Consider the following 23,611-nt stretch of genomic DNA (forward strand, 5'->3'; position numbering starts at 1 on the left):
AGTAACCCTTCACCCCCATGGGGACACAGCCAAAGACTGTCCATCTCATCTGAGTGTGGTTTTCCAGGACTATATGCATGCGTGTTTCGGGGGGGAATCCAGAGGGGAGGGAAAGACTGTCATATTTCAGCAGGATCTCCTGAGCTGCAGACCACTTGCAGAACACTCTTATGGTTTTCTAAGACTTGTCAAGCCACTAAAGCTTTTATTATTGGCCTAAGGTTCGTTTGCATTCTATAACCCACCTTCTCACAAGGATGAGAAATGTCAGTTTCTGTATAAAACTTGTGCACCTTAATATTTAATGTAAGCACAGAAAGAATTTAATATTGCCACGAATGACAGCAAGTCCTCTGCTTTCTTATTCCTTATGATTCAAACTATTGATAGTACTGTATTTAATAGAGTTCTTTAATTCCTTCTGTTGAACAATCAGTTGCTAAGCTTTCCTTAGCCAGGTTTTAGAGAATGGCTTTTGTTTTTGCTTAGCCATCTGTCCCTGTATTAATTGTCCTTTTTCCCTAGCATTCCCCCATAATTTTGGCAAACTGGTTCCTGAGGTTGGTCTAAATTCCTTTTGCTTCATTTTCTATTGTTGGACACTGTTACCTTTAGCATTTCACACATTTAATAGATGCAGTTCTGGCTACTGAAAAGAAGTTCAGCCACTCTCACTGCATTGCAGGGAGATGAAGTTTCTTTATTTTTATGCAACATTAAGTGCTGGCAAAACAATCTAGAGGCCTAAATTAAAATGATTGCTTGTGTGCAGGAAATCAGTGTGTAGGCCAAGTAAAAACATTTTTCTGTTTTCTCTACGAAGGGAGGTGACAGGTCATACTTAGAAGGCTTCGAAAGAGCTTCTTCTGGGATGAGCATCGAAGTTTCCATTTCATTTCTATTCTATCTGCTGAACCACTGTTCTGTGTGTTTTACTCATCTTCTGCAGTCTTTCACTGAAAGGCTCCTGAACCAGGCCCTGATTCAGAGTCTGGTTAGTCAAGTGATATTACACATGTACTCAGCCTCTTCATATTAGGCTCTGCTTATTGGCTGAATCAAGATCCCACTGTTTCTTTTTTGCTTCCTCCTCTTCCTCCCCTGTGCTCCCATCCTTGATTTCTCTTTCCACTGCTTCGTCCCTCAAAGACCTATGCCACTCTACCCGTGTTTTCCTTAAGCGATACAGTTGGCTGCCCTGAGACATCTTCTCTGTCTCTGATGCTGCATCAAGCGACTCCTCAGTCCCTGCTTCACTGATTCTTTCCTCACCAAAATCTCCACTGACCTTGTCCTCTTCCTTTTTCTTCCCTTTTTTTCTTTAACTTGCATCTCCACCTTGCTCTTTTAATCTTGCCTTTGACCTTGTTTTCCTCAGAGTTTTAAGTGGATGTCTATTTTCTCGCCTTTTTGGCATCCCTGGTTGATGGTGTCGTTCCTTTTCCATGGTGTCACATCCTTTCTTTGTTCATCTCTCCCACAGTCCTTCCTCATCTTCTGTAGTGGCTCAGTTGGGGACATATCCTGGCAGAGTCTTCCTTGCTGCTTGCACCAAACCAAAACGCATTTCTCCTTGTGGTGCCCAGGGGCCACCTCACCAAGACCCTATGCATGTGTCACCCCTTTCCTGGCCAATTGGGCCATCCTGCCTTGCTGTGTGCTGGCTGTTCAGGACTGCCTCTCTTGCTTTGACTTACCTCTAGAGCTGCCTGTTGCATGTTGTCAGCTTCAGTTTTTCATGTTTGTGGTGCCCAGGTCCTGGGCTTTCCTCACTTCATTAGTCTGCCAGACCTGGCGTCTTGCAGCTTACAGTTACCTTTTCATTCTTTTCCTCTTCCTCTTGTAGATGGTTTTTAGGGTCCTTCCTTACTGGCCCTCAAACATTAACAAAGTCTTACAAAATTCTCCATCTTCCCTGTTTCCAAAGCCACCCTAATATCCCTTGTGGTAGGTTAAACACCGGTTTGTTGATAGCTGTTTCCAAGCAATGGAAATGGTGAGAGAGTAATAAAAGTGTATTTTGAATCAAGATGTGAATGTCTGTTAAAATAACAGGTTAATAAATATACTGCAGCCACCTTATTTGTCTCTCTAGCCTCTTTTATCTTCACTTCTCCATAATTCCATCTGTCCTGGCCTAGAATCTGTCTTCTGTTTGTTTTCTTCATAACAGCAACATTTTTGCAGAGGTTAGAAAATAATGAAACAGAATATTTGAAGATGAATATAATTGCAACCACATGCAACTTAACTACTGGTTATTTATTTTTCAAACTAATATAAGCCACAGAGGCATGAATAGATGTACTTACTAATAATTATAATATCCTTTTTGTGGATGGAAATCTAACAACATTTTCAAAATGCTCAAGTTAGCATCTATGGCTGCTGTCATGGTGGGAAAACAATTTACATTATATCTGCTTAGGACAGTAACAGAGTCTGTTTTTCTAAGGTCTCAGCTGCGGTTTCCACAGCTCAGACTGGGCCCTTAGGAGAGGGAAGGAGAATATAATTTAGATTGGGAAAGACCCTTAAGATACTCATGGCAAGAGTATGCCCCACCTTACCCTGGTGCTTCTCAAAAGGGAAAAAGGAAAGAATTATTATCTATTCTCCCAACCTACCCCCCGCCTTTTGTGGTTCAGTTTAATGCCTCTGGGTATCGCTGTAAATGCCTATTTTAGCCATTAGTCTTTCTTCGCCCCTATTAATATATACTGGTAGAGAATTGGCGAAACAGCCCCTAAATTCCCTCCTTCACCTCCAAAGTAATACGAGCAGAGTCAAGGAAAAGAGTATATAAAAGTGTTCACTTTCTCCTGGCTAAAAATGTTGAGCTCCAAGAGATGAAGTGGAAAGAAGGAGCGTCACTTTTGGCAAAAAAAACCACATGTGGCTTGTTTATTCTGGCAGGCATTTGTCAAAGACAGCAGTAATGTGAGAGGCAGCACTGCTTTGGCTCACTGAGACACGGCTTCAGCCTGTAGCAGCTGTAAATATATGGGGTCACACCTGAACTTGCAAGATACACAGGATGCCCACAGTGTGTGGATGCAAGGTGTGTGATGCAAAGACCTCAAGCCTTACAAAAGCACGGCAAGGTCATCGATAAATAATGGTGGAACAGCCTTCAGTCTAGTATATATGGGGTCCGGGGAAAACTTTGTATTCCACTGGAGAATTCTCACTCAAATGCCTTTGCTGGAGATGCAGGAACAGGTAGTTTATTCCAGCAAAGTATGAGGAATGTTTGAGACTAAAAGTTGGGGGAAAACCAGTTTTATTATTCCTTGGATTTATGGAAGTCAATTCTTTTTGCCACTTCGCACTGATCAGTGCTGCTGTTGTGTATGCCATGTTGGGTCTTCTTATATATACAGGCACATAAAGATAAAACCATAGGCACACACACATATAAATGTTTGTCTCCGACTACTGTGACTGCAGGCCAAAAGCAAACCTTACCTTTAAGGGTGTGTCTATTTTAATGTCTGCTTGGAGTTTCACATTCCATTCTGGGTTGCACACAGAACTAGTGAGGTCATTGTTTTGCATGTTCTCCTTTAAACACAAATGACACAAAAAAGGAGGGAGGCTTTGCCTGCTGGATGTGTTCTAGAGAAGAGAGTAGATACGCCACAATTTTTTTTTTCACCACATCTGATGTTAATCTCTGTCAACAAATTCTGCCATTACTGAGACGCCAGCTCAACTGAACTGTTATTCAGGAAGAAGATAAAAATTGAAACATCCATTACATTCTTCCTATCAGCAAGGAAACAGATGATGGCAAACAAGGCACCAAGTGAGACTAAAACTCGTTCAAATCATCCAAATTCCTTAAATATAATATCAACTTTGGGAGGTACTGTTTCTTAAAATTCTTACAGATTATTGGCATGCATTGCATACTTAAACGTATCTCAAGGCCTTTCCGCTAAAGTATATCTAAAATGTTACCCAAAGAAATAAGTTGGCTCATTCAGTAATGGAATAATTTTTCTCATTATCCAGGACAGGACAAAAGACATATGCCATCTAACTGTCTTATTTCCTTAAGTCTAAACCTGCATTCATGACACAGGTTGTTAAAAAAGACTTAAAGGAGAGCCAAGCCATGCCTTTATGCATTTTCACAGGGATTTTTTTCCTTACAAGGTTATATATCAGTGAGTTGAGAGAGTCTGTCTGTCGTGCAGTTTTTACACAGATGTGGAATGCTATAACACTTACTTAAAGAAACACAGCTGCTCATTTAAATGTCATAAAAGCTGTTATGTGGAAGTAGACTTAATCCTATTTCTCCTTATAGATTTTATTTTCATGTAATCCAGGACTTTTGCTTATCTAGAATGTACCATCATGATGACATAAAAGCCATTATCTTTACAGGTGCAGATTGCAAGGCAGGCAGTAGATTTTTCTTCTTCACTTATTTTTAAATAAGTATTGAACAGCCTGTGTCAAGAATCTAGACTTACTAAACTTACTCACTTTTAAACTAAGGCAGTTGGAAGAATTCCTTCTTCATCGGTCTCCCAAGCAAGCTGTGTGCTTGGTGACCTCTTCTTCTGTCTCTTTCTTCCCTTCCCTATCTGTCAATTTCTCTTCTCTCTAAGTCCAACTCTTTCCTCCCCTCTAGGCAGTCATTAAGGACAGGGCTGTTTTTTAAAAATTAGTTTTAAGAGAGGGGTACCAATGATGATGTGTGCTGTGATACAGTGAGATGGGAAATCCACATTTAGCGGAACTGGATGTTTGGGAGAAAAGGGACATCCCTGTGAAACAAGGCCATTGGTGTGGAGAGCAGCTTTCATTCTTCAGCTTTGCCTAAGTGTCAGTGGGCCTTTTCATGTGTTCACTAGCCACAGTAAATATATGTTTTAGGAACCATAACCACACAAGTAATCTTACTTGAGAAATACAGATAAAAAACTTCCACAGAGCATGTAATAAAATAAGAGTGCTTGGACTTGGCACTTGCATTTGCAAAGGCCCATCAGGTGCCCCCAAAAAGAGCTGCTACCTGATAATTAGACCTCTTTTTTTCCCCCCTTTTTTTTTTTTTTTTTTAATGAAAATGAAATCATAGTGATTTGCAGAGAAGTTGATTTTCACCCCATCTGACTTTCAGTCTGGATGATTTTTTAAAGCGTCCATGCTGATGATGAACTGACCATAACATGGAATGGGACTTTCTAAGGTGGGGGGGGATCTGAAACAGGGACCTGAGAGCCATGGTTTTAGGACAGGTTTCTGAGTTTCCTGGCATGTGCCAAAGCTAATCTGAAGAGTTCTGTGAAAATGTTTAGAGAATTAAATTATAACAGTAGTTTAGGAATAGGGCTAAAAAATAAATAGCTATAGCAATCTTCTGATTTAGTGTTAAAAGGTATTCTTTGGCCAATGTTTCTCCTCCATCACGCATTCATATTATCTGCCTGGTAGGTTCAGCACCTTTATGGTCTCTAAGCTTGCCTACACAGCAAAGCTTATGCCTGGTAGGACAGGCTGTAGTGATATGACCGATGTATTCCTTGGAATTGGTTCTCTGCTGTGGGCACCCTGAGATGGGATTCATCTCCTCCAGGCACCTCCTCGAGGGACATCAGGAACTGCCTGAGTCAGGAGGAGGATTATGGCTGAATCCACCCTTGAGAGGTGTACCCAGGGCTTTGACCACACCCCCCAAGTATGCACCCATAGGGGTGGCAGGACCTGACCCACCAGCTCAGTAGAGTGGGGGTTTGTCCCTTTCAGGGTCGCAAATGCTGATCACGTACTATGGGGAACTCTGTGGATAGAGAGGTGCTGAGCTTGAGGAGACTGGTGGGTGCTAAATTTGCGATTTTTAGTTTACTGACCTTACTAAGGAGATGGTTTTGGAGGGCCATTGCTGAGTTAGGGTTTGCCATGCCTGTTCCCTTATAATAAAATTATCCTTCAGCTGCTTATGTGAAAGATCAAAATGAGCTGACAACTGTCACCTGTTTATCATTAATGTCACTGTATTTATTATTTCCTTTAATCCTGGATTCCTGAAATCTCACCTTTAACTTATTTTTTATTTTTCACGAAAATTTTTGTTTTTGAAAAATCTTGAAAATACAAAGTCAGGGACACAGAACCAAAAAATATTGTTTCAATATGCACTTTAAAAATATTGCAATTTTTAATGCATCATGTTGCTCACGTTTTTTTTTAATTCTTGGTGATGCCAGCAAATAAATGAGCATCTTTTTTTTCAAGAGATGTATGGAATAAGGGGCAGATGCAGAACAAACACTGAAGAAAATGTAGATGTTTCATTGTCCTCTGTACAATAACAGTAATAATGTTAAATTTTGTAATGTATTGGAAAAGGCAGGGGGAAAAAAAGCTTCATTATTGGATAATAAAGCACTTAAATAAAGTGTTTATTTACTGGAGATCATGAAGGTTCTGTCTTTATAATTAATCCACCCACTGCTACTAGTTTGGTGTGTTTTAATATTGGATAATAGAACAGAGATGTAGTTAAAGGCATGAAAATATAGAAGTCAGAAATTTTGGAAATTCCTTGCTATATTTCGAAATTAATAAAATAAGAGCTGGTGTTCAATTGATGTGATTTTCAAAGGAAATAGGGCTGGGCTTATTATTGTTACTACCACAATCATCATAGAAAGATTCCAACATTTTGCTAACATTGAGTAGTACTAACAGCACAGAAGATTCATTTGATCTTATATAAATGTTTTCATGGTTAATAAGATTTGCATATGACATTTTTGCATGATTATAAGTGCTGGAATGTCATTGCAGTAGGCATTAACTCCCGTGATTGAAGTTAAGGGAGACTTTTTTTTTTTTTTTTTAATAGCTAATCAAGAGTTTAACTGCCTCTGGGGCATTTTAAGAAAATGTTATACTGTACTTAACGAACATTATACTACAAATAAGAATGATATTCCTGTAATTAAAACAGTCTGGATATTGCTTAATGAATGCTTTTCTTATCTTAATGTGTAGGCAGTAAGGATTCATGTAGTTGCCTTTATTAACTTGTGGAGTTAGTTAAAAAGCTGGTTAAAACAGTAAGTCCATATCAGGTCAATATAAAATGCTTATGTAGGGATTTCATTGCTCTTATAAATCTACTAGTTAAAAAATAAACACAGATGCTTGTTTGTGCCATCCTGAGCCATATTGCAGGGTAGCATTTCTGCCTGTAGACATTTCTGAAGTTAAGTGTTGCCTGGAGCACTGCAGGATTTGTAAGCATTCTTCTTTATCGTCCGCTTAGGAAATATTTTAAAATTTCCACCAGGCTTGTATTCAAAACCAGAAAGCAGTTGGTTTTCAATTAGTGTAGCCACAATTGCTGTTGAACTAATAGCATTGTGTATTCGTTCCTTTTTTCTGTCATATTGCATCAGCTTTGATGTAATTACATTTTCTTTTTTTGATGTAATTGCAGTGCATTGTAGTTTTATAGTTCTGTTCTTCAGAGCTTTAATATTTACTAATTGCTTGCTAAATTGTTCATCACTGCTCAGTTATTTGGTGCAGAAAATGTTCTGAATAAGTCCAGTTTAATACAAAATAATTCTTAGACTTAATAATTCCTCTGCATAATATAATACTTCTACAGAATAATTCTTGATTAAACATAAATCATATTTTTACTTTTAATCTTATTCTGAAAATATCATGCAGGTTTGGGTTTTTTCCCCAGCTGAAATTGTGCATCTTTATATTGTTTAAAAGATATTCACCACTTGGATTGCATCTGCATACATCTAAGTCTCAATTTTGCACAAGTCTCTATACTAGAACCTGAAAAAAGCAGGTTGACCTGTGTATAGCCTAAGAACACATAGAAATCAAACAGTTTCAAAATTAAACAGTTTCAAAATTCAAAATTAATCCCCAGTCCTGAAGGCACTTAAGAACATGGTTAACTGCAAGTGTTTGGCTAGTCCTTTTGATTTGTCTGGGCTAGGCACATGCTTAAGTGGGTTTACAGGAGCAATTTCAAAATGCAGAGAAGACTGCAATATTGTTTTCTTTTTCTATACGGTAAAAATGTCTGTACTTTATTTAGTATTATAATTACTTATGTTTCTAAGTACAGGAATCATCAAAATGTTTGTGGCTTGACTAAGTGTAGACTGACATAAATTACAAATTGAGATAAAATATGGTCTACCAGTGAAAAATTCTTAGAAGTGTGAAGGTACCTTCAGTTTGTAAAACATCCCCACCACGACCAAAACTATGAAGACAACAGGTTGTAATAAAATATCAGAAATTCTGAAAGACCTGAAGTGGATGACAAATTCCTTCTTTCTTCTGACTTCTGCATCACTAGTATGTTGACAGTCCGTTCATTTCCTTCTGCTAAATATTGTCATTCACAACTTTAGTGTAATTTTATTTCAACTCAGATATAAATTAGAAGTGATTTCAAGAGTTGTACTGTTTTCCGTTTCTCTCATGCCATGCAGACATGGCTATCTAACGTGCACAGGCTCTGGTGAACATAGTGACTCTCTGTTATGGATGACAAGATCATTTTAACAGGCAGGAATGGCACTTTATTGATTCTGACTTTATCAAGTGCCTGTTTCTTATTTTGTATATAACTCATTAGCAGCCTGCTCCTAAACTGCTCAGGAGTCTTTGGATGAGTTTGGGACTCAGACTTTAATTACAGTAATTAGCGTGGAATTTTTGAATACTGGTCTCGATCTTGACCTTGTAGCATTTAGCCAATGCGCACACAGCTGGACTGGTGGCAGGGGCGGCAAGAGCTCAGTGGTGGGGATGCTCCCGGTGTCCTGGTGTGGGAACCGACGCCGAGGGAATAGAAGGGAGTGGGGAAGAAAAGAGGGGAAAAGCATGGTCAGTAAAAAAAGAAATTTTGCCCAAACATAGTTACCCATTTTTCTGTATGTACACCAGGATACGTGGGTGCAAATTCAGTGTGTGAAAAGGCTGGGGCAGAATTAGGAGCAAGGGAAGCAAGTACCTGATGGTAAGATGGAGGAGAGAATTGGAAGAGCCAAGAGTGGCTTTGCAGTGACATAAAGAATCTCTTCAAATTCAGCTTTTCTGCAGAGGCCACCAGGATGGGTCTGACTGCATAAAAGGCAACCATTGCAGATGTGTGGGTTTTATATAGTCACTTCCTAAGACAGATTTTGGCATGGGATGTTCCAGGGCAGCTTGTTGGTTATATATGCCTGGTCCTCCCTCTGAACTGGAAGATTCTCAGCCCATAAAGGCATGCTTTTTCCTTTGTGCCACGCAGCTCTGATAACACTTGCATATTTGTCTGTACACAAAACCCAAAACCAAGTAAATCAAAAGAAATCATACATCAATACAATACATCCAAAGCAATATCTTCTTACTTCTCAATGCACACCTTGAAAAAGGCGTAGCTTTTTCTAAATCTCTCGATATTGGTATTGGATTTTCATCTTTATTGTGGCATGTTTTTGTTATTTAAAACGTGTTGCAAGTTTCTGTTGCAGCTGTTAGTTGCAATTCTCTTAAAAAACTGTAATGCAGGATTTTCCCTTAAGAAAACTTACAGCTAAACAAAATTTTGCAAAATCTCTTTAGTCTTGTAGATTTTTAAAATGCAACTTAGAAACTGAATTAGTTAAATAAATGAAAGCACTTAAAATTTTCCTAAAACAAAAACTGTCCATACTTGGTGTTTATTTCTCTGTCTTCATATTTAGGAAGACAGGGAAATTAATTGTTATCTTAATGACATGTGCCTTAGGTGCAAGTGGCAAAGTGAATGTGTTACAGACAGAGTGCTTTTCCATTGCCCTGCAGTGCTGTGGGTCTGATAAAGCAGCAGAAAGCATCCCAAGAAGCCAGATACTTTGTCAATGGTAAAGGCAAAGCGAGGTACAACTCAGCTCGAGAATACTTTATGGGCATGATGAGTTATTCAGAGTTATCTACACTGTAAGGAAGGGAGCAAAGCCTCAACTGTATGTCACATATGCTAAAGCTCCCCAAGACAGGACACCAATTAACCTTGGATGATAGCAAACACACACACACAGGCTGCCCGAGAGGAGCAGCCTGTTGCCATTAGTAGGAAGCAACAGCCCTTGTCACCCTGAGCCATTATTTAAATCTCTTTTAAAATTCACTTCTTAAGTCAAAGAACCGTAGCACTCTCCTCTTCCTCACAAACAGACTATTTTTGCTGTCCTGAAAACAGGAGACGTTAGTAATGTGAGAAGCCAGTGGTCCTTTTATTTTTATCTTAGCTGTCTAATTTGGCCATTTTGAATTGAGAAGAAAAAAATGCCTGATCTTCAGTCAAAGCAATTTAAGGCATGATGGAGCTCTGAGTGAACCAAAACAACAGGGTCAAATGTAGTTGAAAGAACATGATGGGGTAAATAAAAGGTCCTTTTTTTTTTACATTTAGTGCTGGTGGGAGGAGAAAGTTTGGTTAACTATTTAACCTATGATAGCCTTTTATCATTTTATGGCTTAGAGGTCCATGATTTTAAGCCTTTGCCAGTAAGTTCCTTGTTTTGTATTCAGTCTTTTCTCTGGTGCCCAGTTATATGACTTACATTGACTTATTGGAGATAGGAAAAAATTATAAATAGCAGACAGAGATACCTATTTTTCCTAAAATTACTTTCCAGCAACTTTGGATTTGGTGCTCAGTTTTCTTTTCCACTCACACTTCTCTGTGTCTTTTTTTTTTTTTTTTTTTTTTTTTTAATCAGTGGGGCTCTCCTTCCCCATTTGGTTCAGCTCTCTGTTTTTTGGCTATAATGCAATGTGTCCTGATCAGTTGGAGTGAGTGCTTGTGAAAGGTCACTTGGAAGCCCCCTTTTCATTTCTTCCTGCTACAGTTTTTCCAGCAGGCAAGCGCTCTCAGGAGCAACCCCCTCCAATCTGTCCCTTTTGATATCCAAAGCTGGTTGTTACGGGGGTTAAATTTCTTAATTCGCTGAGTTTTTGTGAGCGCTTCTTCAACTCACCACTCTTACTCCCCGCAGCTGGGTGCAGACCGCCTGTCTCCCTTAGGATGCCGTGGAAGTGTTAGGGTTTATTCTTTCACCTTCTTCACACTTTTGGGGGGCCAATTTTATACCTTTATGTCTTCAGGGGAATTAATCTTCACATTACATCTGTGCGAGATAGTATCAGCCTTATGGTGGGAAGTTTAAAATCAGACAAAGCCTCTCCTGGTAAAGAAAACTGCTTGTCAAGAGATCTCAAACCATGAGAGCTGGTGGCTTCTGCCTGCCCTGGCAAGGGCTTAGGTTTGGGGAGTTTCCTAATTAGTTTTTTGAGGGTCAGGGAAATGACCGTACTGAGTCTGGAACAAAGGAAGAAATCTAAATGTAAAGCTGAGTGTTTGGTATGTTGATAACCCCCCAGTTTTAATTTCAGCATAATTGGATCAGGGTTAGCAGCAGTTCTTACGTAAAGTTCCTTCCCTTACATTTTATTCAAAAGTAAATATCATAACTCTTCACTTTTAACCTAAGTTGGGGTTTGGTTTTTTTCTGGGGTTTTTTGTTTTGTTTTGTTTTTGTTTTTGTTTTTGTTGTTGTTTTTTTTTTTTTTCCTAAAAAAGAGCTGCTTGCTTTACCCAGATTTATTTTCACTTGGAGAGCACTAAGATTTTGGGGACCTGTATTCTGATGGTGAAGCTTGTGACATGAGCTTTTGTTTTCCGTTCGAGGAAATGTTAGCATTTTTTCACGTTAACTTTTTAACAATTACAGGGAATTTCTTTTCCTTGAAAACTGCTGTCCTTTTCTTTTTCCTCCCCTTTTCTCTCTTCTTGATATTTTTATTTCCCTTTTATATGGAGACTTGTAGATTTTGTCACTTCAAACGTTAGCTGTTCCTCCTCTTTTCTTTTGCTTTACAATACACACTAGGAGATTTTTTTTTTTTTTTGCATATTCCTTCCCTTTCTCTGTAAGATATTGTAGTTCACCAAATTTAAAACACTACAGTATTTAGAATCCCCGCAGTGCCATTTTAAGTATTTGGACCTGGAAAATGCCCCAAGTAATAACTACCTGAATTGTTTTTAATTACACAATATAGCTGCATCATTTTACTTCAGATTCTTTTTGATTGATGCTGTAAGGCAATTGTAACCATGGATGATGGGATTAAGTGCCTCTTGAAGTGACTTTAGCTTCTTGTGGGAACAAAGGGAAAGAAGAGAACACTTAGTCCCTTTTTGAGTGAACAGCCTTTTTTCACTTGCTATATAAAGAAATACAATTAACAAACATTATCCCCAGAGGTGAATTGAAATGTACATGCGGACAATAACCGCTCTTGACTGCAATTAGACATATATGATCCGAGGTATTTTGGCCATTCATTAGTGCTAATTGTTTGAGAAACAAGCCCAGAGAACAAATGATTAAAATGTTAGTGCCATAACCAGGATTATTAGCATGTGTGATAAAATGCATGTGCCGCAGCTGTACCAATAAAACTCTCCAGCGAGTCGCTTTGATTCAACAAATACTCAGTGCGGCTGCGAGCCCTTCTTATTTGCACAGGGCCTGCTGATGTTTATAACAAACAACTTGTATCTTCTTTTCTTAATTAGAAAGAATTACTATGCAAATTGCAGGGCTTTGTAATTCCGTAGAAGTTTCCTTTGTTTTTTGGCAGATTATTTGTGTGGAGTGGTGTGCTACTCGCTAGTAAATTCAACACAGGAAAACCATTTTGTTTTCTCCGGAGTGGTTTTTTGTTTTGTTTTGTGTTGTTTTGTTTTTTTCACGTATTGCAGAAATAATTTGTAGGAGGTTTTCCTGCTCTAGCTGGGTCTTGTTCAGGGGGTGTTGTGGGTCTTGGATCACTTCTGTCCTTCTTTCACAGCTCCACAGATATCACGGTATGCAGTTACATGCACAGAGGTCAAAAATACATGTTGTGGAAATTATCCAGATTTTTTAATAGTTTTAGTGAAATGTCTAAAAATGCTCTTTGCAAACACTTTGCCAACACTATGCCAAAGATTGTGCAAAGAAAGATTTGGCCTATGGAGCAATGAATATTTTTCTATGTGTTTGGCAGATCTTCTAGGACCAATTTGATTTTGCAAATAAACAGAGAACAGAGGCACAGGTTAAAGTGCTGGAAATCACTTGTGCAAGTACTTTACTTTGTGAGCTATATGTTGTTGGCTCCAATGTGACTACACAGGTGTGTGCAGTTAAGTATGTGTATGAGTATGAGCAATGCTGGAATGTGAAAATGCAGTTTACAGCAGGGAAATTTGCCTAATTTGGGGTAATTTCACTGTTCGTAGTCATGCTGTATGGCTGCCATTGCAAACTGCAGTGTCTCTTAGTAGTCAAATAGGTTTTCTTTTCTCCTTTCTGAGGATGAACTATTCACTCTTGGGTGAAATTGTTCTCAGAGGACCATGAGTAACTTTAACTTGCCAGCTACTTTTACATATTTGATGAAGACTTTAGTAGAGTGTTATGTTTGCTGAAGAAATTTAGCTTTATTTCCAAAACCCAAGAGCACTCAGCATGCTGCCAGATGCTATGAATGAAAATATGCCGCTGTAAAACAATTTAATGAGCATTACCCAATAGCCTAGTCCTTGTTTTAACTTACAGTGCTTAAAGGAAGAAACATTGTCTTAGCATATTCACTTGGCTTTTGTCCATGTGTTTAGTTTAAAACATAGTCAAGCTTAGTTTGAATCATTAAAATACTTGGAGCCAGGAAACATATGTAAGATTTTCCTCGTCTTTATGGCACAGGGTTAACAGTATAATCAAGACTGCAGTGCTGTGTGGGTTTTTTGTCCTAAAAAAGCAACTGCTGGGGATTTTTTTATTCTATCAAAATAACAGAAGTCAAGATAATCAGGAGAGTGTTTCCTACCAGAGTAGCTAACTGCTCATATATGGAGCACCCCAAGCCTTGCCACTGTTTAAAATAAGTCTATAGACAAATGGATCTATTAATTAATCCATGTCTTCTTCTGCTTTTTTATTGTAGAACATAAAATATGACTTTGCAAGGAAAATACACAGTGATGATTAAAGAATGTATGTCAAAGAATTAGCATGTGATACCATTTACTGCGGTCATACCTAAAGATGCTTGTTGAAAACTCTTATTTTGTATTAATATTTCTAAAGGTGTTAGTTTGGAAAGGAGAAAGATTCTGTGTTGGTCCATTTACACCAGCTCCTGCTGTATATATTTTTTCCTGGCCATACCTTTTGAAAAAAATATTTCTTCCTCAACTTGCTATGATATCCCAACAACAGTATATTTTTATAATAATTTGTGACCTGAGAAACCTGTTGTTTGAGCCCATGTGGCTAAAAGCTGTTTAGATGAGGGAGAGATACCAATAGTCACCAGGCAGTAGCATTTCCAGCATTAAGCCTGTTAAGTGATGACTTTTTAATGGATTAAGTCTATCACTTCTTTGGAGTCAGGTGGTCTGCTGAGGAAGCTGTATTGCTCCTCCATCTAAACACAAGTTTGTCGACCTGGATGGTGACACCTGACTACATCTGGTCTGCAGGTAATGGTGCTTTCAGCTACACAACACTACACGCCATTGTGTGTGGTATGCAGATCAGGGCTGCCTTCATGGGGCTTGCAGCAGTGAGAGGGAAAACCGCTGGTCAAACAGCCCTTGGTTTGATGACAGCCCAGAAGAAATCCTGGGAAACATGTGTGACAGAAGATACATCTCATCTCAGCATGCTCTGAGATTATGGTGTTAGCCACGTCTATCAGGTTTCTGTCGGGTTGGAGGGTTGGTGAGAGGCAGTCATTAAGGGTGCTTCAGGGGCTGCTTGGCTCTAGGCTGGAGTTAACTATTAATGGGCTGAGCTCTTTGACTCCTTTGTGCCTTTGGGAACCACAAGACTGAAGCCATCAGTGAAAGAGAATAGAAACTAATCACTTTTGTTCTCTCATATATGTTTAGGGAAGGACTTCAGACTTCTTTACTGACCTCTGTGTCACACTGAGAAAAGATCCCCCTCTTTCCATTTGAGATAAACCACTCTTCCACCTAGTCCTTGCTCTCCCAATGTGTACTACTGCAAGAAAATGAGATTAAGTGGATTTGTCTAGCAGCCACTTGAGTTGCTACAAGTTCTGTTACCATCCCCACTTCAGCCCGAAGCAGGAAATGTGAAGTAGTTTGTGAGAGAGAGCCAAAGACAGTACTTTGGAGGGACTCAGTAAATCTCAGTTGCATGTCTCCAGGTGTAGATAGGACCTCCACCACCTGAGTCTTGAAGCTGTTGCTGTTTTTAACAAGGATAACACTGGCACTTTTAATAAAGTAATTTCTATTTAACTGCCAAGGTGTCTTATTTCTTAAACTGAATTAAGGATTAACAGAAGAGCCTGGCAGTGGTGTTTGTAGGCTCTTAAAGTGGATCCATACAGGATAGGCAGAAATGCAGCAGATGAGATGATGGAATAGTTTTCCTTTTCAATTTAGTTTACTGAGGTAAAACGTGATAAAAGCTTTCTTCATATTTTTAACCCAAGTTTTACATTCAGCTGTTAGGGTGCACACTCTAGGGAAAGAGAGGGTTCTTCAACGGATTCAGCTTAGAAAGGAAAATATTACAGCAGTCTGTCAGTGACATACCACATTGGCTCTGATATAGATTGACTGAACTCCTTTCCAAGCGTTTCAGAGCGTTAGTCATGTTTACTTTGAAGAAAACCCACATGTGTGTGTAGCCATGTGTCGTCCAAGTCGAGCAACTTGGGAAGCATTATTAAGAGGGGCATAGAAAAATGCATGGGTCCCTGACATGATGCGATAATGACATGTTCAGCATGGTGCTAGGAAAGCTTTGCATTATTCAAAGTGCTGAATAATATACATGATAATGCATAGTGGTGTTATATGGTAGGATTATTTTGTGGTGTAAGTGCCTTGTACTTGGTTTGAAGGTAAATTGTCTTATTTTGTCCTCATCTTTGATGTAGCAGAATAGGCCTGGGGGGTACAGCATGCAGTGGGGAGGAACAGGAGCAGGCAAAGGTTTTTTTTTGGAAGGCCAAGAAACACAGTGGCACCCTCTATAATTTATTTCTCTGTGCTTGTAATTATGGAGCAAAGCAAGCTCCCCACGGCACTCAAGAGCAGCCTCCTCTGGCAGTCCCACAGCCTCCAAGTGCACTAACCCAGCTCCTGCCTGGAGCAGGTTAGCTGGGCCCTCACCAGAAATGTCTGCACATGGTGGAGACCACCCCAGACCTCACACCTACGGGCCACAGGGACATTATCCTCTCAAGCCATGTGGCACCAAAGGCTCACACCTGCACTGAAGTGTGGTGCACAAAGCATTTACAAATTTTAAAAGACACCACAGCTGAAAACCTGCTGCTGATGCTAGTGGGTTTATGAACTCTGTCAATGGAAGTCTGTGCTGTGGGTCTGAAGGTCTGAAGAGAGTAGCAAGGTTCCACACTACATGGGGTTTTCACTGTTTTCTTCATTTCCCCCTCCATCCATCTTTCTTATTTCAAATTTCCATGCAAATACATTTGTTGATACAATGCTAAGGTTGCAAAATGAACTTCACAAACCTGTGCTTGTTTTAACCAGGACCCCTGCTTCAATCACAGCATGGCATCGGGCTCCTGGAGGAAATGTGGCAGATAGCAGCCTCCTCCCCAAAGCAATCCTGATCCTTTCCCAGCACAGTCTGCATCCTATAGAGGAGTCCTATGACAGGGAAAAAACAACCACCACCTTTCTGTATTTCATACTTGCTGTAGCACCCAGAATGGTCAGTGTAATTAAGGCTGCATGGATAAACCTCAGCCCTGGCAGGCCTTCAATTATGTTTGCAACTTCTGTTGAACACAATGGGTTTGGAGTTTTATATTGTAATTAACTGTAATACTGATATCTCCCTAACTTGGCTCTTCCAAAGGGGAAAAAATGTATATAAATAGCCCAAAACCTACCTAGCCACTGTCTAGGTAGGAATGTTTTGCTTTTAAAATATAGGCAAGTATTCTTTACAGCATTGCTACCAATAGTCTAATTTCAACAATATCCTTTACAGGGTGGATTCTCCCTTGCCAGCTGGTGTTCCTAAGCTTAGTTATCGCTTTACATCATCACACAAGTATGTTCCCAGACGGGCTGTGTTGTATGTACCTGCGGATGATGAAAAGAAGATAAGAAAAATCCCATCACTAAATGTAGATTGTGCAGTGTTGGACTGTGAAGATGGTGTTGCTCTGAACAGAAAGGTAATTAAAAATTGTCTGTGTGATATAATCAGCACTAAAGAGAACTTGTGGAAAAACATTGCCTTTGCCTTGGGGAAGTGACAAGCAGAAAGACAAAGATAACTGTTAAGATATACAAAGTAATGTCACAGTGATAGGCCTTGTGAAGGCGTTGGGAAAATCTGGTTACCCAGAACTCAAAGAGATCCCGTGTGAGTAAGCGGGGAGGGAGTTTTGCAGGAATACAGAACTGGGCATAAGCTGTCATCACAGAAGAGTGGGAGATACTGTTATTATTGCAACACATTTCTTAGGGAAGAGGAAGAAACAGTCTGTAAGAAGAGAAGTGGGAAAGGAAGCGTTAGTTCAGAATCACCAGGTGGGCGATTTTTTATTGAAATAAAAGCATCTTCAGACTGTGAGCAAAACAGTGTCTGGGTTTGAGCCCTGGGGTGTTTGGAAAGATATATTTTCCAAAACATGAAATTTTGGGGGCAAATGCTGTTAGGGATATTTCTCAAGGAAGGAGAAGTTAGATCCTGAGCATATCAGTGTTTGGAATGGGGATGGACAGCAGGGTGGGTGATAGAAGTAGATGTGTCAAGTACCTGTGCCAAGTTTTTGTTAACATTAAACTGTAGAAAAAGACAGAATGAATCTAACATGCATTCAGTTTCGCTTGCAAACAATTTTTTTTTAATATATGGAAGTAACCATTTTAGTATGTTCTGTGTCTTAGAATCGTAGAATCGTTTAGGTTGGAAAAGACCTTTAAGATCATTGAGTCCAACCTTATATGTAACTGCCAAGTCAGCCATCTTAACCAATGTATTCACGAAATTGGTGCAAATGTTTCCTAGTGACAGCTATTTCTCAACAGGGATGTAAGTTTGCTGTCACATTATTTTCATATTTGTTGGTTTTCGTAACTGTGTCTCCATGCTTCAGACTACAGCAAGCAGTGTTTATGGTTTGAGTATAAATGTCTTGTCCAGAAAGTTAGAAAAACAGGCTTGAAAAATTTCCCACATCCTTTCAAAAATGTGGATGAAATTTTATTCCTTTATTTTTCGTGTGAGTTAATGCTTTCCAGAATGGCTCTCTCTCTCTCTTTAACCTTCAGCTCTTTACAGGTATGTTGGAAAGTGAAAGTTTTACAGGGTTTGCATGTACCTATTTTAATTCTGAAAATTGAAAATAGCACTGCTGGCTGTTCCTGTGTGCTGCTGTAGATGATTGGAAAGCATTTTTTCTGTTGCTAAAATTCTGTGTTGAAAGACTAAGATTGTATCTCCTGTCACAGTGAATCAGTATTGTTTCATCACATTTCAGAGGCTGCTGTTGTAAGATGATACAAGATGTAGTTGTGTATCAAACAGAAGTATTTTTAGGTGCAGTTTAATTATATAAAATAATTTATAGCATAACCATTTATTTGTAATAAAAAATTACAGAAAAACAAAAATTTATTATCAAGATGACAAAGTTGACAGCAGTAATTTCTTAAGGGTGGTAAAATTCTAGCTCTGTTGAAGTGAAGTTGTGCCACTGGGCATAAGATTTCAAAGAAATTAGGGGAAAAATTGGTAATGGAAACTTGAGACGACAAATGAGCCCATGCCTGAGCTTAAATGCATAAAGAGAGCAGACAGGATGTAGAAGTGGGGACAATCTACCAAGAAGCAACAGAAAAGTGTGGTCCAGGCCTGTAGAAGCAGAACGAGGAAGTTCAGAGCTTGTCTGGAATCAAAACTGGTGAGGGATGAGCAGTACAGCAAAAATGGCTACTACAAGTGTATCAGCAGTAAAAATGGGAAGGAAAACCAGTCAAATGGATGCACTGCTCCATGAAACTGCAGGCTTTACTGTCAGTCTGCCCAGTCTCAAGCCTAGAAGGAAAACTCAAGGGAGGGAGGGAGGAGCCACAGTAGGGGACGATGGAGTTAGGGTCTATTTAAATAAGCTGTTCTATGGGACCAGACAGGACACACTGGAGGCCTCTGCAGGAACTGTCATGTGTCATCATGAAGCTGCTGTCTGTCATCACTGAAAAGTCAAGGCTGGGGGATGTTTCTGAAGCCTGGAGAAAGGCACCTCTGCCCAAAAGGCCCTGGGTGCTGTTGTGCAACAAGCTGCGCAGGGTCAGTGGTGTGTCCTTGCAGCAAAGGTGGCCAACCAGCCCCAGGGCCGTGCTGGCACAGCTGCACCCTGCAGGTCCAGGGAAGGGGGCCTTCCCCTCCACTTGATTTTGACAGTCTCTTTGTGGAGTCCCTGTGCCATGCTGCAGATCCCAGGACAAGAGAGAGGCTGACCAATGGGAAGGAGCCATGAAGGGCCATCAGGCTGATCATGGCACTGGAGGAGAGGCTGAGGGGCTGAGTTTCTTCATCCTGGAAATGAGATCCCTGAGTTGGGTCTTGATGGACACTTTGCTTCCTGAGGGGAGCTGAATGGGTGCAAGCCAGACTCTTCTCAGAGGAGCTCAGAAATGGTGCAAGGAAAAAAACTGGACACAGGTTGCATGAGGGGAGATGCTGACTGGAGACAAGGGAAAAATATCTTGCCCATGCAGCTGGTCAGGGACTGGAAGCGACTGTCCATCGGTGGTGTATCCTCCCTCCCTCAGGGTATTCAAGCCTTGGCTGGATGAGGTTGTGATCAGGCTGGTGTAGAGCAGTAGTTAATGCTGCTTTGAGGTGGTCTCCTGAGATCTCTTCCAACCTGAATTAGACTGTGTGATGGCACGATTTAGTAGAGAAGCCTAATTCAAAGTGATTGAAAGTTTGAATTTCATTTTTAGATCTGCCACAGATACTCAGGAAGAGTTTGAGACTTAGGTTCTATGAATGTGAAGCTGAAATTATTATTGCTCTTGCAGCTTAATTTATTAATGTTTATGAGGTGTTTGGAGACTTTGTGTGAAAGATATGTCAAGAACATGCATTGAAGTACAGCGTTCAGTGGCCCATTGCAAATGGGTCATTTCAAACTGAGGGGAAAAAGCCCCGCTAGGAAACACAGCAATGCTGAGCCTGTCCTTTATTAATTATTCTTAAATGGTACTGATGAATTTGACTATTTATTGTTGTGTCTTGTATTACTTTAAATGCTACTTACGGACTTCCTTCAAACTGCTGCAGAAATGTTGCGTTTGGGGAAAACCAGGATCTGACTGGAGGTTAACAGTGCCTTGGGCCAAACTTGCCTGTCTACAGATCTTCATTTGCATGAAGTCCAACCAGCAAGTTTGAACCACATCTAATGGGTCTATTTTAACAAGATGCTGTGTGGTTTATATTAGGATTAAGTTAAAATTTGACAGATCGATAATCTGGCATGTCAGCGGCTCTATTTTCTTGCTCATTCAGAAGGAAATGAGGAAGATGAGCTTCCTATTACTGAAACTGATAACATTTGCAAACCTGCATTTGGTTGCAGTAGCAGCTTTTGAAGCTGCAGCCATAAAATAAAAATATTTAACTATTTTCTATGCCATATTTTCTGTCAATGAAGTTTTGAAAGATTTCCCTCCCTGTGCCTTACCCTCACAATTGTGTTTTCTAATGGCTGACAGAGATCACCAGAAGAGGGGAACCCATACCCATACCCTAATCTCCTTATCATTTCGGTGCCTGCATTTCTTACCTTCAAGAGCTACAGCACTGACCGCAACTTCAGGTGTCATCTCTTTCTCCTTTTCAGTCTTATTTTCTAGCTGATATTTTGACTAAATCAGAAAAACAGAAACAACCTCACACTATTCACAAGGAGAAAACTTTTCAGTGAATTTTCTGAGGAGAGCCAGTGGGAGGAAACGGCCAAGAAGCAAAACTGTTATAGTACGCTGAGTACTAACCCTGAAAGTAGGGTTAGACCTGATCCTCGTATGAGTAGCATGGGGGCTTTTGCAACACCTTTGGGACCAGGCAGAGCAGTAGGAGGTCTTCAAAAACTCAGAATGGGAAAGGTGATAGGAAGATACGCTGGTGTTGCTGTAAATTTCTTTTACAAGGTAGCTTTTGTCTTGCTGAACATACCCTACGAGTCATGCTGTTCTCAAATCCTGGTTGGGGATCCACATGCTGTTTTTAGAGGTTCAGATGCATAGTGTCACATGATGTAGACTCTCAGCTGCCTCTCAAGGTTTCTGACTCTGTAAGACATTGGGTATTTCTGCAACAGAAATTTAAGTTTTGGTTGTGGGAACAATTGAATATTAGTAAAGGGAAGTTACCTTCCCTGAGGTACTATTCACAGACAAAGATAAGATTTCTTTGCCACTGATGTACATGTGAAGTTTCTCAAGTGTTGTTATATATTTTAAAGAAATTACTCAGAATTATGGGCTTGGTGATATTTTAAAGTGAACAGTTCTAATAAAAAATCTAAAACCATAAAATTAGAAATAATACAGATTGCAGTGTTGATAGGTCACAAATGCATCACACTCTTAGAGACAAAAATAGCCTGTTATCTATTTCAGCTCTTCACAGGAAAAGGTCTGAATATGCCTTCATTTTGATTGTAAAAAATAAAAAGGTTTTAAAAATGGCTGCATTGACATGCTTGTATGATTCATATAAGCCAGCAAGCTGAATTGCATCTTATGAAATTGAAAGATCTGTGTAAGAGCTGAGCTGTCTCAAGGGCTCTCAGCCAGGCCAGCAGTCCCTGCTATAGCTTTCCTCTGCAGAGCTGCATTACTCACTGTGCTTGTAGGTCAGGTGGATCTATTATCAGGTGGAAAACTTTTCTCTTCCTGTTGGAATAAGGAAGATTTCCATGACAGTGAGTTCATTTTCCAAGGACATAGTGAGCCGAGATTTTGTAGTTAGTTCCCATGGGCTATGTAAAGTTACTGCCCTTACAAGAGAGTTTTCTAGAACTGCATTTTTCCCAGCAGGATCCTGTCTTGGTGGTGCTGTTCTTCAGAGCATCCATGAAGTGTTAGCTGCCAGGTCAGCCTAGCAAGAGAACAGTTGGGGTTGCTACTATAGTCTTTCTCTATCTTTCTGAGTCCTTGGCAAGAATTTTGGAGAATTTTGATGCCTCCGAACCAATGCTGTTTGTGGCTTTATCTTGTTTGTGGTCTGCCAGGGTGGTTTTGAAAAATTGGGTTAATAGGGTGCACTCTGCAGCTGCCTTTAGTGTGCCATCAGGCCAGGCAGGGCACAGTCCCTCCTGCCAAAGATGGCCTTTGAAAATTCTCTCAGGCAAATTTTGAAAGTGCTAGGATTTGGCCTTTTCTTTCCATGGGGAATGCTGGTGTTATAATTAAGAATCAAAACAAAGCCCCATGTTCCCTCTGCTCATGTGTTGTTTTTTTTTTTTTTTTTTTTTGTATCAGAGGTGTAAAAGCAATCCCTTGGAGTGTACATATGGCTGAGAAATGTCTGTGCACTCCTTTAGCATAAAACAGTTGAAAATAGGGAATTTTATTGTTGATCCTCGGGAACTATATAGACCTCATTCATCCAATAAAAAATTATTGATATCCAGGGCTGCAGTGTAAAATTATGTCAGACTGATTAGAGTTTAAGCTCCTAAGCTTTATTTAATGTGAATTGTCATTATGTGGCTTTGTCTCTTTTAGGAAAAAGTTGCTCTCTCCTCCAGCGCTTAAGCAAGAGAAGCTGGGGAAGAGGAAGCCTCAACTCTCTCCTTTCCCCATGTCCTTTCCTTGAGAGGGGAAGTGGTGGCTCCTGAGCGTCTCCTGTTCTCCCCAGTTTCCTCAGCAGTGAGGAGAAGTTTGGTTGTGTTAAGGGGAAGGATAGGGAAGAACCTATTTGACTAATCTGAAGCATGTCTTCTTAGAATCATAGCATAAATGTGTTTCTACCCAATATCATGGAGCCACTTAAAAACTCTTTGTGCTGTGTCATGGAAGAAGGAAAAATCAGTTAATTCTTTTGAATTGTCTGTTCTAAAAAATAGGATTGAAGCCTGGCCACTTTTCAAAGTGTTCCATTATGAATAACACATATGTAAGAGATGACTCTTAGTTCATTAAAGTTAAGAGCAGATCATCCACAAACATGCTGATTTTATGGAGATTTCTCCCAGTGAGAATGCCTCCTCCATCTCTCTAGTGAACTGATCCTGGGGTCAGAACAAACAGCACACCAGAGAGAGGGCATCCATGCCTACCATTTTCCCCTTAATCTGGGACCTTCTGACCTTTTTATTCCTTATCATTGATGACAAGAGTCTCTTGCATATAAAACAACACTTCAGCTAAATACAGGGGTGGAGATAAATACATAAAATGGGTCAGCGTGGTATACAAAAAAAAAAAATTGTGGCTTTCTTTGTTGAGATGTGTTTCCTTACTGATGTTATTGAAGGA

General features: G+C 39.9%; 1 protein-coding gene across 1 annotated transcript in view; it reads left to right on the top strand.

The window, feature by feature from the left end:
- Positions 1 to 23,611, top strand: part of CLYBL (citramalyl-CoA lyase) — a 165,498-nt gene that overhangs the window by 70,619 nt on the left and 71,268 nt on the right. The window contains exon 2 of the mRNA XM_066176402.1: positions 17,097 to 17,286. Within this exon, the coding sequence (XP_066032499.1) occupies positions 17,097 to 17,286 (190 nt within the window). The remainder of the gene's footprint in view (positions 1 to 17,096; positions 17,287 to 23,611) is intronic.

This window comes from Chamaea fasciata, unplaced genomic scaffold (genome assembly GCF_029207755.1).
Source record: "Chamaea fasciata isolate MVZ Bird 193981 ecotype frontalis unplaced genomic scaffold, bChaFas1.0.hap1 SCAF_2, whole genome shotgun sequence".
NCBI classification, from domain to species: Eukaryota; Metazoa; Chordata; class Aves; order Passeriformes; family Sylviidae; genus Chamaea; species Chamaea fasciata.